Source organism: Artemia franciscana, chromosome 2, assembly GCF_032884065.1.
Source record: "Artemia franciscana chromosome 2, ASM3288406v1, whole genome shotgun sequence".
In the NCBI taxonomy this organism is placed as follows: domain Eukaryota; kingdom Metazoa; phylum Arthropoda; class Branchiopoda; order Anostraca; family Artemiidae; genus Artemia; species Artemia franciscana.
In genome coordinates, this window is record NC_088864.1 from 43,571,627 (window position 1) to 43,589,564 (window position 17,938).

The 17,938-nt window shown below is 35.0% G+C and overlaps 3 protein-coding genes across 3 annotated transcripts; all 3 read left to right on the forward strand.

Annotated features, from left to right (window-relative positions):
* The first annotated feature begins 123 nt into the window (after window positions 1-123).
* Window positions 124-2,214, forward strand: LOC136035007 (SET and MYND domain-containing protein 4-like). Its single transcript, XM_065716583.1, has one exon. The coding sequence runs from the start codon at window positions 124-126 to the stop codon at window positions 2,212-2,214; it is 2,091 nt and encodes a 696-aa protein (XP_065572655.1).
* LOC136042234 (proteasomal ATPase-associated factor 1-like) lies at window positions 2,211-3,642 on the forward strand. Its single transcript, XM_065727175.1, has one exon. It carries the CDS (start codon window positions 2,281-2,283, stop codon window positions 3,547-3,549), a length of 1,269 nt encoding a protein of 422 aa, XP_065583247.1. The 5' UTR covers window positions 2,211-2,280; the 3' UTR covers window positions 3,550-3,642.
* A 2,600-nt stretch (window positions 3,643-6,242) lies between these two features.
* Window positions 6,243-14,417, forward strand: LOC136042251 (large ribosomal subunit protein eL31-like). The gene is made up of 2 exons (XM_065727198.1): window positions 6,243-6,500; window positions 14,209-14,417. The coding sequence occupies exons 1-2, from the start codon at window positions 6,277-6,279 to the stop codon at window positions 14,357-14,359; spliced, it is 375 nt and encodes a 124-aa protein (XP_065583270.1). The 5' UTR covers window positions 6,243-6,276; the 3' UTR covers window positions 14,360-14,417.
* The last annotated feature ends 3,521 nt before the right edge of the window (window positions 14,418-17,938 follow it).

A 17,938-nucleotide genomic window follows, 5' to 3' on the forward strand; every position in this document is an offset into this window, starting at 1 on the left:
AAGGGAACTTCATAGGGATTCAACATAAGTTCTGGTGTTTAAATTTCTTTCTTTTTTCAAGTTATAATAAATTATATATAACTGTTGTTAAATGAATCCCTCTGAAGGTTCCTTTTTGCTAGGATGAAATCTTCATGGCAAGAACTGCTTGTTGGTCCACTAGTTGAAAAAATCCGTGACAAAATACAAGCTGTGAAAAATGAATTCCAGTGCAGTCATAGTCCTGAACATGTATATGGAGATGAAAGTATCTTTGGATCACAGATAATGAAGGAAATATCTAATGTTGAAACTAAAGAGATAATATTTGGCTGGTTGAACGACTGTGAACCTGAAAAATCAGCAGTAGAATGGAAGAACATGGGAAATCAGTATTTTAAAGAAAAAAGATACAGGGAAAGTCTTGGCTGCTATACAAAAAGTGCAGATACTTCTGTTGGTGAAGATAGAGCTGTAGCCATAAGTAATCGGTCAGCATCTTTATTCTTTCTTGAACAATATGAGGACTGTCTTCTTGATGTTGAATCTGTGTATGATTTAGTTCCCACTATGACTAAAGCTAAACTTGATCTTCGAAAGAGCAAATGTGAAATGCTTATTCACAAAGAGAAATTGATAAAGAATAAAAATATTGATGAGCTTCCAGAACTTTTAGCTGGTGAAAACAAATTAATAACTAGTATGTCAGCTGCACTTACTGTTCCATATTCACAAACTAAAGGAAGACATGTAATCACTACTAAATTTGTCCATGCTGGAGATACACTTTTTAAAGAGCAACCATATACAGCTGTCCTCCTTGCAAAAAATGGACTCAGTCATTGTTCGTTTTGCTTCAGGAAAGTATCGGAACAATATGTAGTGTGCAGAATCTGTGGTGATGCAGTATACTGTGATTATGAATGTAGAAAATCTGATAAATCACATGATAATGAGTGTGGTCTTGCACCCTTCCTTCAGTCATTAGGCATTGCTCATTTGGTTTGGAAGATTATCACTGGAATTGGAATTGAGAAATTGGCTGATGTACATGATAATTGTTTATTAGAAACAGTAACAAATGAAAATATTGTACACTGTTATGAAGACAAAGAAAATCCTTACCTTTCTGTGTTGTATCTAAATTCTCACATACTTGATATGAATTCTGGAGATTTAGCTCAGTATGCTATGAGTGCTTTGATGTTAAATCTATTTTTGAAGCTGAAGACAAATGTCTATGCTGGCTTTGATGATGATATATTTAATATAGTGTCAAATTTTTTTTTGCGTCACATCTGCCAAATGATTTGCAATGCTCACGCAATTACAGAACTATCTGAGGACTCAAATAATGAAAGCAACCTTGTTCTTGAATCTCAAGATCGTATTGCCACTGCCATATATCCAAGTGCATCATTAATGAATCATGCTTGCGATCCAACTATAATAAATTCATTTTCCGGAAGGACTTTGATTGTCCGTGCTGTAAAAGATGTCAAAACAGGAGGTGAAATCTTTCATTGTTATGGCCCTCATTTTGCACGCACACCAACTCCAGAAAGAAGGGAAAGCTTGAAATTGCAGTATTTCTTTGACTGTGGTTGTCCCTATTGCACTGACCCTAAGTTGACAGACTTGAATCAAAGGTTTTTTTCATTTGCATGTACTTATTGTAAAGGTTCACTTAGTATTAAAAAGTCAAAAAAAGCTTTTTGTAAAGACTGTGGGAAGGAGCAAAATTACTGTGAGCAACTAGAAGCAGAATCTCAAGCTTTACAGCTACATCGTGAAGGGATTGATGGGTATAAAGAAAATAAGATTGAAACTGCTACATTTTGCTTTACAAAGGCCTTCAAATTGCGAGAAAAGGCACTGTATAAGCATCATTTAAATTTAGCAGAAACGGCAGATTGGCTTGCTCGCTTGCTTGCTATGGTTGGAAAGTATGTAGAGTGTTTACAAACATTGGAAATAGTCCTTGAGGGATTGAGACTAAGATATGGAGAGTTGAGTATAGAAATTGGTTATGAAATGAGGAAGAGGAGTGATGTTCTGATTAGTGCTCTCCAGAATAAGAATCTTGACCACAAGATTAAAAGAAAGTTTTTTAAGAAATTAAGAGATTCTCTAGAACTTACAGTGAAGATATTTGAGATCCATTATGGGTCCTGGAGTGATCCATACAAAGAAGCCAAAAGTAGGCTTGAGATATTTTCTGGTTTTAATTTTTGAACTAATATTTTCTGGGTAAGGTAAAACTCAAGTTTTGAATTTGCCAAAAAGTGAAGTTTCTTATTAATGAAGAGGATATATAATGATTTTCCCATTATCAAATTTATCATATATGCTATGCTCTCTAACCGTAAAGACGTGATGATTGTTAAACTTTTCCTTTACAGGATAAAAATGCCAAAGATTGGTATAATCCAAATTCAGCACGATTGGGACGAAGTTTTAAAAGAAAAGGGGAAGATTTGGATTTCTTTCAAGTATCCTGGGGAAATTGCAGTCCAGGGGCATGTTGATTTTTCAGGCCCAATGGCTCTTGCTTCTAGTGGATTTGAAGTTATTGATTTCAATGCCTGTCTTCTTAAATTGAAACACATTGAATCGTCTGTTATGTGTGTATTTTTGTCTCCTAAACAAAAGCTTGATTCTGTCTTCAAAAAAAGCACGGACAATCTTGATGTGACAAGTGGTGGTTTGGGTGTAGCAACTAGTTCTGGCTCTGATATAAACATTTTTGATACTGCAACTGGAAAGGTTTTGAGAACACTTCAAGGTCATTTGGGTGAGGTTAGGGTAGTGAAGTTTTTTCCATCTGGAATTGTTGTTTTATCTGGTGGTGCTGACTTTCAGCTTAAAGTATGGTGTGCTAAGACTGGGTCTTGTGCAGCTACATTTAAAGGTCATTCAGCAGCCATTTCTGATGTAGGAATAGTTGAAAGAGGCCGTAATATTGTCAGTGTATCAAAAGATGGAACTGCCAAACTTTGGGATTGTGGCAAGTCTGAATGTATAGCCACAGTCTATGCAGAAACTGGAGTTATAACAAGTTGTGCCCTGCTTAATGCTCCAAATGATTTTGACTTGAAATTTCCAAGTGGTACAGCACATGAAAGGGAAGTTGGAACAGAGAAGAAGCTGCTAGTCTTGGCCAAAGAAGACGGGAGCCTAATTTGTGTTTCTTTATTTACTCGTCAAGTGCTTTTCACTAGAAAGATGCCATCAGTGATCAATACTGTTGTATCAGATAGCCACTTAATTTATGCAGGATGTGATGATGGAACCATAATTGTTTTAAATCCCTCTCATCATGAGGAACCACGTTTTCTTAGTCAGCTATGCTCCAGTTCGGTCTATTCCATCCTTCCATTTAAGTCAGGATTCATTTCGTCTCACAGGGATGGCACTGTGATCTATATCGATTTTAGGAACCCATTATTACATACTCAGTTGACAGGGTCTTATTGTGATCCCGTCCTTAAAGTTGTAACTGATGGAGAATGTGTGTTCACATGTTGTAGGGATGGTGTTATTCGTAAATTCAGTGCGAAAGCTATTTAATTGTTTTTCTCTTGACACTGCTTATCTATATTATTTATTGGTTACTTATATCCGCTTATTTCATTACAATAAAAATAAATTGAATTAGTTCTACTTGTATGTGTTTTCGTTTAGTATTGCAAGTATTTAGATAGACAATATTGAAGTATGGTTTCCAATCCCAAGTACCAAGCACAGTAAAAATGAAATTTGATTGTTTGAATTTATTGCCTTGAGTCACAGTCATATCATAAAAAGAAAATTAGGAAAAAATCGAAAATCCAATTTTTAGTCGAAAAAACCTTCATATTTGGTCATGTAGTTTTTTTATAGTAGTCGGCACCAAATAAAATTAAGCATGGTTGAAAAATCAGCTAAAAATATATTGCATCAAAGAGCTTAAGAAGGTGTTGCTTTAAAGGTGTATTTATCTTTGTGAATTATCAGATTGTTAATGTTTGAATTTTTACTGGCGAAAAGCAAAGCAAATTTAATCAATTAGTTTTGCTTATTTGTTTTCACGGTTCAACATGGCAACACTGATAAAAATGTGATATTGACCTAAATAAAAAATTCAAACAACCAAAACCATATCTCGGAAAAGTTGCTGTCAGGTATGAATAGATCTAAGATGGGTCAGAGGACAAAACATTCTCATTTTGATGTCCTTGGTACTTTGACTTATCGTGTCTGATTTTGAGTTAAATCTTCATATACGAGGGATTAGGGCCTGTGGCGGATCTGCATAGAGTTAAAATGAATTGAGTTTTCCATTGCACTCTGTTAACGATTTTGACAGATTTTTTAAGCTACCTTGATTGTTGTCTACTATGTGTGTACTTGCACGAATCTTAATCAGGAGTTACATTGGAATAGGTTTCTAGTGTAAAATGTTTTGACATCGATTAGCAGCGTCACGGGATTTAGTCCCTTTTCTCATTTTGATAAGGCATGTAAATTTTCTAAGACGTGAAACTTAAATTCCTATATGACTTGTATAAGATTAAAGTAAATGACACGTCTAAAGAATTGGTTTTAAAAATTGCATATTATAGGACATGGGGAACAAAGTATGGCTAAAAATTCCCAAACCTAGTTCAAGTTAAAATCTATCTGTTATTGTAAAATTTGTTTCTTACAGTTTTACCTTTTTGTGAGGATGGGGTATATCCTAGAAGTGCGTGAGCAAACTAATACTACCAACATAAATTTTTGCCTGCAATCCCTGGTTTCTTTGGGTTGTTGTTCTATGAAAGAACTAGCCAAAATATAATTCACGGCTTTTTTTCATCAGAGGGTAAGTATGGGATACTATGATCCAGTGCACAGTACTCATACTTTAGCAGTGGCTGTGGTATTTAGCAGTGGCATATTTTTTATGTTTAAATAACTACAAATGAATATCCCTTAGGCTGTAGATATACGTTTTGTAATTTACTTATTAAAGTGTAGGATCCAAAGGACCCTATTGGGGATGGGGGCTAAAGTTCAGAAACAATTCCTTACTACCCTTGTGCTATAACAGTTGATTCCCATGAAAAGGTCAATGATGTCAGTCAATAAGACAGTCCCATCGCTAACCAATTTTTTTTGGTATGTTTGGTATATTCTTGATGCTGAAGTTGACAAGAGGTGCTGATTAGCTAAAATTTATGAGAGCAAGAGGAAAGTTTTTTTTTTTGATTTTTCAATGAAAATACTAAAAGTGTTTTCAAGATTTATGAAGGGAAAAGGCCCCTCCCCTTTCTTCCCAATTGGTGCTTAAATACTAATTTCTAGCTTACACACTAATGATGAAAAGCCTAATTTAAGAATCGGTTATGTTTTTGTCTTTAAAACTGATTGTGTTTCACGCCACTGTTATTTGTTTAATTTTTTCATTATTTGGATTCTGAAACAGAAATTTGATAGAATTCTGGACGCTTGCATATAAAATCCAACCAGAGACTTTACCTCGACTCATGTGTTGAACCTTGAGTTTGGGTAGCTTAAGGTTGAGCAAATTCCCAGGTAACATTTGAGTTTCAGATCACAGGTAAGGTGAAAACGCCTGCTCTTGCTGCAAGTAAGAAGCAAAGTTTGTTTAACCTTGGAAAAAGATTAGACATAGATCACTCAACTTTTCAGGATTATTTAAAGGCAATTTTGATAATAAAAAAAAAAGAAAAAAAGAAATCGGTCTGACCTATTTCAAGCAATGAATAACCTGAAATTGTTGTAGTATTGTGTTTTTATGTATTACAATATATCGGTGTATAATTAATGAGATTTATGGTAATTGAACATGTTCCAGATTGTGGAGGAGAAGCAGAAGAAAATAGCCAGATATAAATAAAATATATAAATGGAAAAATAACGAATGCGTAAGGTATATGTCAAATGTATTAAAACAAATGTAACATAAAAAATATATTTTTGAATAAATATAGTAAAATTTGCGAATGAATTTATACAGTACATAGTAATGGCCACAAAGCTAATAAAAATAATATTCATTGAACAGCTGTGGGTGTGAAACCAACTGGAATAGAAAATCCGGATTGTATCCTCATATTTAATTTAAATTAAAATAAAACGTAGTAGGTAGTCCTCCAAAATTGAGACAAAGAAGGATAGTTAATTTAATGTTTGTATGCATTCAATAATAAAATAATTAATGTCATCTAAGCATGCATGAATGCTGGCAGAAGAGGTGGCAAATTTTGAATTATAATGTAATGTGGTTTTGGTAATAAATATATGTTTTAGATGGTTAAGGAGAAGCGTGAAAAGAAGCGAAAATCCACCATCAATGAAGTCGTCACTCGTGATTACACCATCAATGTGCATAAGAGAATCCATGGAGTAGGTTACAAAAGGCGAGCACCTCGTGCTGTTAAAGAAATTAAGAAATTTGCCGAAAAACAGATGAACACTAAGGATGTAAGGATCGACACCCGATTAAACAAGTTTATCTGGTCCCAGGGAATCAGGTAAAGGCTAAAATAAGTTTTGGTTAATTATTACCCATTTCCAATAATGTAAATAATGATGGAGACTACACTGCTTTTTGATCATAACTGAATCAAGAAGTTATGGGGAATGGAAACTTATTCTGAAGAGAGTGAATAAAATAAAATATGAAAGATTTTATCGGTTGTATGGCCAATGGCTGTCCTCAGCGAAATTGAAGAAAAGGTTTTGAAAAAGCTTATATACATCTAATGATAAAAAAGAAAACCAAGATTTCAAAAGCCTTAGATTCACCACTTCACAAAAGCTCATGAAAATATTTTCCCGGTAGTTATTCGTCTTAATTCCAGGTAGTCGTGAAGAAATTAATTGCCAAAGTGAAATTTTCTTTCAGATAATGTTTGGAGAAAGCAAAAACAGTGTCTACTAAAATTGAATAAACTACTGGTGCCAACAAAGGGATCTCCTGGTATTACCCTCATGATTAAAACTATTGAAATCAGTCTTTTCCTTAAAAATAATTGTTTAATCAATTCAGAGTGACATTTTAAGTAATTACTATGTCAAGAATGACATACTCTTTATTCTATGCGTAAATTCAAATCTTATAGATAACTCTGGAATTGTCTTGTATAAATCTGCAGAGAATATTCGAACACTTGTACTGATTTGCAGTTGTGCTGATTATTTTTAAAGCAATGTTTCCCAAAGCGTGGTACCCCTAACCTCGGGGGCGCGGCAAGAGTTTGGAGTTGCATAGGAGTTCGATATAAATATACATATGCACCATTCAAAGAAGAGGCTAATGGACATGGGACTGCATCTTATGGATCCAAACAAATTACGATGCTCTCAGCACAAATAATGTTTCCTTCTCATTGATCCAGATATATGTTATTCAGAATAAATTCTTTTTATATTTTATTATGCATAATTACGTTTCTCTTTTATTAAAGTTTTGTAAATGTACCAAAAAAAACCGAAAATTAATTTATTCTATTCATCCATTTTTTTATGAGGGGTACATATTCGTCAGAAGTTGGGGAATACTTTTCTAAAGTAATACTATGAATGGTATTGTGAAAAGGATAATTTCTAAGTCAATTGGAAAATAACCTTATATCACCATCAAGTCATCTTGTACAATTATAACCTCCATTTTGCTCCATTCGTAACCTTTAGAGACAAATAATTAAAAGAGGTAAATTGGGCTATTTGCATTCTATGGGTCAGTTTGGAATGATTATTTTTTTGATAAAAACCATTCCTCTAGAGTCATTTTTTGAACTGAGTTCGACTGGAATTTTGCTTCCATAACTACCGTGTATTTGACATAATCCTTCTTTTCCAGACTATTTTTCTTTTTTCGTTTCACCTCAATTATAATGATCCCCAGGATAAGGACGCCAAGATAGTTTTTATCGTACTTCTGTAATTCTTTTTTTTTTCGCTGCACTGATTGGAGGATAGTATGAAATGGGGGAAAAATAATATTTTAAGGTATGTTTTGTGAGATGGGTGCCATTATGAGTCTACTTTAAGCTCTTGTACTGCACAAGTCTTTTCCCCAATGAATAATGCATAAGATTTAATATTTTTGTGTAATTTTTTCGTCTTTTTTATGATATCAAAATTGTTTTCTTAAGAGTATATACTGCATAGTGATGTAATATTCTACGACATGCATATAATTAATATTGTATGTATTATAACTTTTCTCAGATTTCGAAAAAAATATCTAATGCAACAAGTATGCCAATTTTTATATGTTTGCTAGTTTACTAGCTTGTTTTCTTTCTTTCTTTTTTTAATAATACTGAATCAATAATTATGTCTACTATGATTAATCTATGTTTCTGGCATAGTGTAAGTTCTTAATTGACACTGTATAGAGGAGAATTGGAATAAAGGAATAAAAGAAGAATTGCCGCCTGGAATTTTTTATTTAGGAAAAACAATGTTTGATTCCAGATCAAAAAATGTAATCTTTCACTTTTAAGGGTCATTATCACTTACGGGGGCTTTCAATTATAGACTAAGGGAAATGAGGTCAAATGTTGTTTAGGAAATCTCTTTAAGTGGCTTTTAATAGCCTAGTCGCGGAAGCGATGAGTTTCAATCCGATTGATATGTGACAGCTGTTGTAAGATCAAATTTGTTTTTTTCCATAAATGTGGAATATAAAATTTATTTGTATATTCTTTTGATTTTAAAACAATTATAAAGTAATAAGGGACTAGCCGTAATTCGTTGATAATTTGATAATTCGTCTTAGAATGATTGCTGAAATAAACCAATTGTTGTTTGATTACTTCCTGACCTTTGAATTCATGTTGCAAATATTTAATCAGTCCTACCTGTCATAAATACCATCATAAAAGTAAGCACTGTTAAATTTACAATAATAAATAGTTGGGATTCAACAGCCATGAGAAGTTGTTATTCTTACAAAAATGGATAAACTATGATCCTTTCAAATGGAGATATTAAAAAAAAGGATTTTAGCTGGGTCCCTAGGAATTATAAGATTTACACATTTTGACCATAATTTCTTCATGTGATTCCTATGTTCTTTTAATTTTAACAAATTTTTATCTTCTCCAACCTTACCTCCTCCCGTTTTCTTGTCATAAAAGATCCTATTTTCTGTAATATCTAAAAAATAATTATTGAGAAAATTCTAGTTTTTTGTGACTGAATACATGGTTCAACATACTTTTATTGTTAGATTTGAAGCCGTGATTCCCAACGAGGGACGCGGGTCGCGGGCATAACGTGCACTTTTCGGCTGACTAAAATTTAAAGCCCTGGGAAAAAATCTTGTGAATGACATCACATAAAAATGCATTGAAAGAACACAAAAGATTCATGATATTATTGCAATGATGTTATACGTTATATAAAAGGTGTTGTTTTTAGACAATATTTTCATTAGTATATAATATACTTGGAGGACCACACGAACCAAGATGCCAAGTTAATGACCTGTTAAGCTTCCTTTAGGTGAATGCATGTAATATTTTGGATAACAAATTTTTGATTATATCGAGCGCGGCATCAGGTTTTTAGAAATGCCTAGGTGAGTCATGACGTGAAATTGGCTTGGAACCATTCGGCCCTCCAAAGGTAAAAGTACGTATCTACACTTTTCATTATTTCGATAAATCACGGCTCAAAGTTTGAGTACTTTTGAGAGCTTCAAATACGGTTTACAGTGAAACTGGACACTGGCTAATTCTGGAAATTAGTTAAATAGGTAAACAAATATGGGGATTTCATATTTTTAAGTAAAATTTTCTATTATTACTGCCCCGAAGCCTGAAACAGTAGATACGTACTTTTACCATTGGACCGTTACTCATATAAAGAGGCGCTCTCAAAAGGTAAAAGTGCGTATATGACATATACGTACTTTTACCTTTGACTCGAGACTCGAATTCGAATGAAGTCCCAAAGGTAAAAGTCTGTATAAAACATAAAACGCACTTTTACTCTGCCCAACCCGTATCTATGACGTATACCGAAGGTAAAACCACGTATGAAGCATGTACAACAAGTCATTTTTTTATTCAAATAATTAGAAGTTAAAAAATAAAAAAAATAAAAAGAAATCACTGAAATACTGCAGGCAGCTAAGAAACACAGCCGTGCTTCAGCAAATCGACAGAAGCTGTTGATGAAGGCATAGTGCGCCAAAATGTACGGCGATTCTCATTCATAAAAGGTACAAGTTTTTCCAAGATGGCCTTTTTCTTTTCTGGCTTTACCCCCCTTGCGCCAAGAATCGGATCTGGCAAAGGATACTTTGCCTCTTTGATTGTACTAACCAGCTTTTTGGGCACAAAACTTAGACTCTTTTCTTCACCCTCAGGGCTAGTTTTATAGAACAGTTCTGTTTTTCCCTTCTTAAAATAGACCTCACTGAACTCATCAATGGTCACGCCCAAGTTCTTCATGACGATGCCAGGAGCTTTTAAGCTTTTCCACTGGCAAAAGTCTTCTATGTCCATTTTCACGGCTTTCGTGAATTTTCTACTTTTTTCTATGGTGTCGCACAAATCTTCAAAGTCAAGAACATCCCTTTTTCGAATTCGAGACTCAATCGATCCGTGTATGGAGTCAGCCCCCATGTGCGTATGGCCTTTCACTAGATACTTGATACGAATCGTTTCAGGTCCTCCTTCACTGTTGACTATCAGTACAAATTCACTAAAAATTGTCCAATTTTTGTTCTGGGCACAGCAATTGTCAGTATAAAAAATGAAGTGCAAGATATCCCTATTCATCTTTAAGACCTTGTGGAAGGCACTACCTATATCAGGTGCATCACGTCCTTGTCGAGATTCGTTCCAAACAACGCAAAGGTTCTGGTTTTGTTGGGTGGCCTTAACGGGGGCAAACGTCTCATTAAAACACACGAGTCTTGATAGAAAAAAGGCCTCCTTTCTGCTGTGCATGATGGGAAGCAATAACACTTTTTGTAGGTCCACGGTGAACAACATGGTAGTTGAATCTTTTTCGTATTTCTGCTTATCTTCAGAAAATGCTTTTGAAACCTGTTCAACAAGATCTCTGTGCTTTCTGTACAGTTCAGTCTCTTTCTCGGTTGCCTCACCATTTGTACCAGGAGTTCTCGCAGCCCCTACTTTCTCTTTTAATAGTGTGCAAATGTCACAGCTGTCACTTTGGGGCATGCACAATGATACTTTCATACCATTAAGAATCTTCCTATATGTCTCATCACAGATTTTATTTGCTGGATATTTTTCATTAAAGTCTTCTGCCATAAATTTGTAGCTCAAATCACGAGAAAAGTACCGAACATTTGGAGCGTGAGCTCGACGATAGTGTGGAATTGCTGGCTGAAAGCTTTCAATGTGCTGCATCACAAGGCTTCGATCAACTTTGTTTGGTGGCCCTGCCACTTTATGGCCCCTTCCGTCCTTGAGCTCATTCCCAAGAGCATCCCTTTCAATTTTTGACTTGATTGTAAAAATCACTCTGTCATTCTTGCCTAATCCTAGACAACCAAGGAATGTAGACTTGCAAACTGGCAAGTTTTCAACTTTTGGGGTAAGTGTGGGGTATTCATTCAAATTTCTGGGAAGGCTGTACCTAACTGTAGTTTTTTTTCTACACGCAGCTTCTAGGGCAATAGTCCTTCTTTTAACTGGTAGGAATGTCAGCAAAGAAGCGAGCCACATTTGTCTTGATTTATATTCTTTGCTCCAACATGTGTCATAAATTTTCCTGAATTCTACACTGGAAAACCTCAAACATGAGTTTGTACATTTGTTAGATTTACAGCCAGGTTCGTCAGGAAATGGATACTTCTTAACATCTCTTTCAAATTTATCTTTTTCTGAGCGAACTCGTTTTGGAGTAAGGTCAACAATAGACCTTCCTTCTCCTCCACCATTTTCTTCACGTCTATTTTCTCTATCTTGTCCCACAGACCTTGCTGCTACAGCGTCAATTACACACATGACATGGTCTGAGGAATCAGGTTCACAAACAGCATTGTTGCTTTCATTAGATGGTTGATTGTCCAAATTTAGCTGGTCATCTTGGGTCTCATAAGCTGCTGCATCCGAAGCCGAATCTTCCAAGGGCAGGAAAGGATCGGTAGGAAAATGGATCAGATTGTACTCTGGATGATCTGATGTAAGATCATTACTGACCGAAAGAGGAACTAAATCTGTAAAGAGCTTTCTCCTCTTCTTCAAAGTTGTCTGCCTTTCATCATCAGAAGACCCAAATGTCCCTTCAACGTCCTCCCAGTCAATATCAGACTCATCACTATCACCTCTACTTAAATCTTCTTTTTCGAATTCTTCATCAGCAAAGTGTTTTAACTGTGCCTTAGTTTTAGCTTCTCCATCAGTGGTGTCCCTTGATCGAGAATGTCCAGAAAAATTGGGTGATATGTCTGTTGTTTGATTTATCTGGATGATTTCTGGGGGGGAACAGGAACTAGCTCCTCGTTGCTCTTCACTGGAAGATGGCAAGTCGGTATTTGAAGTTGATGCCTCATTTGTACTTGCTTGACATGCCAATGTCCTGAAAAATTGGAATTCTAAGAACTTGTTATCAACCTTGATTATCTCAGATGAAAGAGGGGGTTCTAGGGCTATTTTGATACATTTTTTTTTGTTTCTAAGGTAAGCAATATTTAGAGGCCCTCAATTTTTTCTCAATGTTGTAATAGTTGACCAAACTAATCCCTGATTATCTCAGATGACAGAGAAGGTTCTAGGGGTTATTTTGATGCATCCCTTGTTTTTTATTTTATTTCAAAGGTAAGTCATGTTTGTAGGCAATACTAAAAAAATGGCTTTAGGTGGTTGGTTGGTAATTTGGTATGACGCTGCTCTCCTGTACTAATTCGACAGCTACATAGCTAGCTGTGTAAACTGGTTGTAGCGGGTCTGTTGTACCTACCTGGTAGTACAGATGGGGTTTTACCAGAGGGTTTAGGCCTACTTGGAGAAAAGGTTCCAAAATAGCATGAAGCAAAATTTTCTTACCTTAAATCTCTTTCCTTTTGTATAACCAACGCTCTCTGTAAATTTAGAAAGCCTCTTGACATTCTATGCCAGTACTCTTTAATAAATAGCTCAGAGTTGGCTGGTTGTTCAGCTCTGCTCTGGTAAACAAACAATGATGATTGTGCTGAATCATGACATATACGTACTTTGACCTTTGGTTTCCTTTCTCATTTTAATGTGCCGACCAAAGGCAAAAGTACGTACCAAGGGTGAAAGTACGTATCTACACAGATACGTACTTTTACCTTTGGATGCGCCCAGAAATTTTTCAGATACGTACTTTATCCATATGCTATTTCCGTTAATATTTGGACTAGAGCCTTCTTACATATACCATTCGATTCAGCACATTTTTTTTAGTATGGTGGTGGCATTAAGTCGAGAAGTGAAAAATTGTGCATATACGTACTTTTACCTTTGGAGGGCCGCATTGATTTAAAGGAATGCATAACGTTTATGTTGATTTTGCACCGTCACTTTCAAAAATTAAAAATTATTCTATTGAAACTACATGATGAGTGACGTACAGGTCGTTCAAGTGAAATTTCCACTGAGGAAATTACCGTTGATTTGAGTGCCCGAGAATAGTGGTGAGGGGGGATCTCGATTGAACGGATGTACCTAATTTGAAAACAGTGTGAATCACATTGCTGGAAAAAATGATTGAAAATACATTTGTATTATATCAATGGAAAGTCTAGCAATGTCAAGTTATAATCCTAATAAATTTCCATGTGAATTGTAATTGTTTACCCATCGCTCTATGCCAGAGACTAAAGAACTGTGAAAGATGGATTTATGGTAACTTGATGGTAGAGCGCTAAAGCTACCTATTCAATAACACTATCGTCGCTACACTTCTTCGTTATAAATATAGTCGGATTCACATGGATTACTTTGGAAAGTGCGGTATTTTAAAGGGTAGTTATATCAGTCTTTGGTGAAGTGACAATAGACGGATGCCTACATATGCCGTCTTGATAGCCTCTTCATAAACTTAAGAAATATCTGCTCCTACTACCCCCCCCCCCCGTTTTAGCCCTCAAATATTATGTTTTCTTTCTTTCAAAAAAAGGGAAAATTTACGTTAAATTGTTTAGTCAATCCATGATACATCAAAGTATGTTTCTTCTTGTCATAGAATTTCTATTCATATACATTACATATTATTTCTTTTTAGGAACGTGCCTTTCAGAATCCGCGTTCGCTTGTCCCGCAGAAGAAACGAGGATGAGGATTCTCCACACAAGTTGTACACGATGGTTACCTTCATCCCTGTGTCTAGCTTCAAAAACCTTCAAACTGAGAATGTTGAAGTATCTGAAGAGTAGATCTTCTCACGTTCTTTGATCTATTCTGCGTTCTGAATAAAACAAGGAGCGAAAACTATCTTCTTTCTGTCTTTTAAGAAAAGGTTACGCGGTTACCGTTGCTGTATCTAGACATATGCTATGAAATAAGATAGAATTATTTTATTTAAAGGCTATCTGACTGATCCCTTTTCTTAATCATGTCCCCACGCCCCAGCCGCCCTCTGTATGAGTTACCAATTAATGAACCAAAACAAAGTAAGGAACAAGTATCCTATAACTATGTTTGACCAAACAAACAAGTCAGAATAAATAAAAACTATTCACAAATTGGATCGTTCTGTTTGTTGTATTTTCAGTTTTATACAAAATAGAGTGCTCATGTTAATTTATAGCATTAATAATCGATTGCCAGTTTTGTATTTTCATTGCTTTTCAGGTATCTTCTCTATTGTTCAAAATTGTTTTGTTGCTTTCTCGAATGTTTGCCGTCAGAATATTTTGGTTAATTCTCAAGTTTTTCAGCTATTTCCAAACAGTTCACAGCTCCATGATTGCCCAACGTTGTGTTATTCTGTTTTCTCTTTAAATAAGAACCAACAGTACAACCAGGGTTTAGATTCTGTCATACTAGACCAAAAAGCATGGAATTAAATTCTAATCGCAATTAGAAATTTTGTTGATTGAAATCACTTTCTACGTCTAGTTAGAAAACATATTGCAGATCGCTCTTCGCATTATTATAATAAAAAAAAGTTTCTGGTTTTACATCACCGGAACTTAAATCACCGTTACTAGCACGGCAAAAACACGACTTACATCCTGAGTTTTTGCTTCTGAATAAAATCAGAAACATTTTTTTTTATTATCTTGCCGGATAAGGTTAAGGCTAATCTGCTACATGTTTTCCAACTGACGGCAATCAATCGAGATAGCAACGGACATAATGTTGATCAATAAAAAAGACACCTGATAATCAATGAAAATGTACAACTAGCAATCGATAATTAATGTTAAAAGTGAACATGATTGCTCTATTGTAAATTTGATTGGGTCTACGTAAGAAAAGAAAACTGGATCCCCATTAGAGAATAAATCAGAGGAAATAGGGATTAACAGGAAAAAATTATATATTCTTTAGAATATCAATTGAGATAAATTAACGTAAATGTCAAAAAAAAAGTCCAGTTATGATCTACCGACGTGACGTTTTCTCGTACAAATGGAGTGTGACCAGGAAAATGCGTATGAATTTCCGAATTGAACAACAGTATTTGGGAAGCGGAGTAAAAATTGAAGATGTAGCTGAAAATAAGGAAATCCTTCGATTTCTAGGGGAGAATGGAAGAGGTGCTAAGGATCAGTTTTTGCGCATGATAAGTCTTATCTCGTTTTTACCTAAGAGGTATTCCTGCGTAGATGTTAGCCTAACTAAAATAAAAAAAAACTTTACAAAAAAGAAGCTTTTCAAAAAGTAAAGAGCTACATTAAACCAATGACAAGCCGAAAAAAGTCAAATAATATTGCAAGTGCAAACCAACCAGTAATCACTGTCAATGCTAAAATACCAGAACGTAATTTGCACTTTACTAAAAATAATTTTTATTTCTCGCATTATTAAAAAAAAATCACTATCATAACCAATATTATTGAAGAAAGCGCATGACTGTTGATTGGCAGTTTAATATGTACTGATATTCATTCCTTAAAGTTTCAACAATTTGGATATATTTACGTTATAAAAGAGAAAATATTTAAAATGTGTTTGATTTTCAGCTTATGTTCTAATCTTTAGAAGGCGGAGCTGGCACTAGTCCTCTTTGTGGTAGTTTCTGCTTGTTTTATTTTTTACTTGGTTACCTAAAAATATTATTCGACTATATTTCTGCTCGTCTTTGATTTAGCGTAGCTCTTTACTTTACTTTAAAAAAAATTTATTTCGCGGAAAGTTTTTTTAAATCGAATTTGTACAATGCTGGGTGCACTTAAACCCTTTTGATTTATTTCAATGGTAGTAGTAGCGATTGTAATTGTAGTAGCCATGTGAGTTTAATCTTAATACCTCAGCAGTCTCTGAAATATTTTACGCCCTTTTGAAAACCTGCATGTACATAGTTCCTTTTGATAAGATTTATCTTAAATTTTCTACTTGGTGCACTAATTCGTTCCTAGGATATTGCGCCTTTATCCTTTTTTTCACAACCTGGATGTGCTTAAACTCTTTTAATTTAGTTCCATTTTAGTAGTAGTAGTAGCCTGGAAAGATCCAATTTACTACTCTAAGCCGTTCCTGAGGTGTTGCTGATATGCCTTTTGGACAACCTGCATGCATTCAGGGCCTTTCCTTTTAGTTTTACATATCCACCAACTTTCACTAAAAGTTTCAGCTTAACAAAGTATTGCTGGAGATATTCCGCCTTTGTCATTTTGACAGTCTTGATGGACTAAATCTATTTTGATTTAATTCAATCTTATTAGTAGTAGTAGTAGTAGTAGCAGCACTGATAGCTTTAGTAGCACTGAAACATATTACGCATACAAACTTTAGACAACCTGCACACGCATAGTGTGTTTTGATTTAGTCTATCATCTCCCTTAACATTCGCTAAAAGTTCAAGCTCATACCCAGTGTTGCGATGGGTGGTACAATTGTACCAGATTCAGTACTTTTTTCTCTGACCTGTACATCTGTACAACTTTTTTTAAAGTCAGAAAATCAGTACATTTACGTCGAACTGGTACAAATTCAGTACATTTTCTCCAAAACTAAAAAAAAGAACGATTTTTACTTGTAAACGGAACCTTTACCATTCATTGCTATGGCAAATACTCTCGCGACTTGTCTGTCTGCTTTTATTTAGAGGTTAACTCTATGGTAAATTTGGAGTCGTTACGGAAAACGGAAAGTTGCCGCGGATTTTCAAAAACTAAAAATGCTATCATCTTAACTCCAGTTGTGAGGTAAGCCTGCTGAAGTCTTCTTCAGATTTGCCATGTCAGCAACGCTAAGTATGTAGTGTAGTGGCTTATTCAGATGATTGTTATGTACGGTATTTGTGCAACAAGTCCTTCTTGCAACCCACATTGCTACAGGCTCGATCACTAACTTAGTGATCTAACAAAATGCACATTCAAACCTACAAGTTCAGACTGTTCAAAATATCTATCAGTTATAGTATGAATGACAATAGGTTTTATGTGAGCCATACCTGTATGCGATTAGCCCCCATGTTTCTTAAGCTGATCACTTGTGGAAAAGCAGATAGAAGAGGCTTAGAGTAGGAGTGACTAGGAGTGTAGTGGAGAGCATATCGGCTAGACATATGCCATGGTGAAATCTACCTTCATGAACCTTTCATGTGCAGCATACTTGGGTAGAGGTATACTTATTTGAATGTTTGTTGACTTTGAACTTTGCCATTTTCATGCACTTGCTGTGACTAAAGTTAACTATCAATTAGCCAAAGTAGGCAATTAGGGGCCTCTGAAAATAGTCTACCTGAATAGGTATTTTGGATCTTCATTCTACCATTTAGCCCAAAACTGCACTGTTTATATTTAAGTATGGTAACTGTTTAAATAAGCATACCTCTACTGTAC

Coding starts and splice junctions, on each gene's coding strand:
- LOC136035007 (XM_065716583.1), top strand. CDS start 124: ATGAAATCTTCATGGCAAGAACTGCTTGTTGGTCCACTAGTTGAAAAA.
- LOC136042234 (XM_065727175.1), top strand. CDS start 2,281: ATGAAGAGGATATATAATGATTTTCCCATTATCAAATTTATCATATAT.
- LOC136042251 (XM_065727198.1), top strand. CDS start 6,277: ATGGTTAAGGAGAAGCGTGAAAAGAAGCGAAAATCCACCATCAATGAA. Junction 6,501..14,208: donor ATCTGGTCCCAGGGAATCAG/GTAAAGGCTAAA, acceptor ATTTCTTTTTAG/GAACGTGCCTTTCAGAATCC.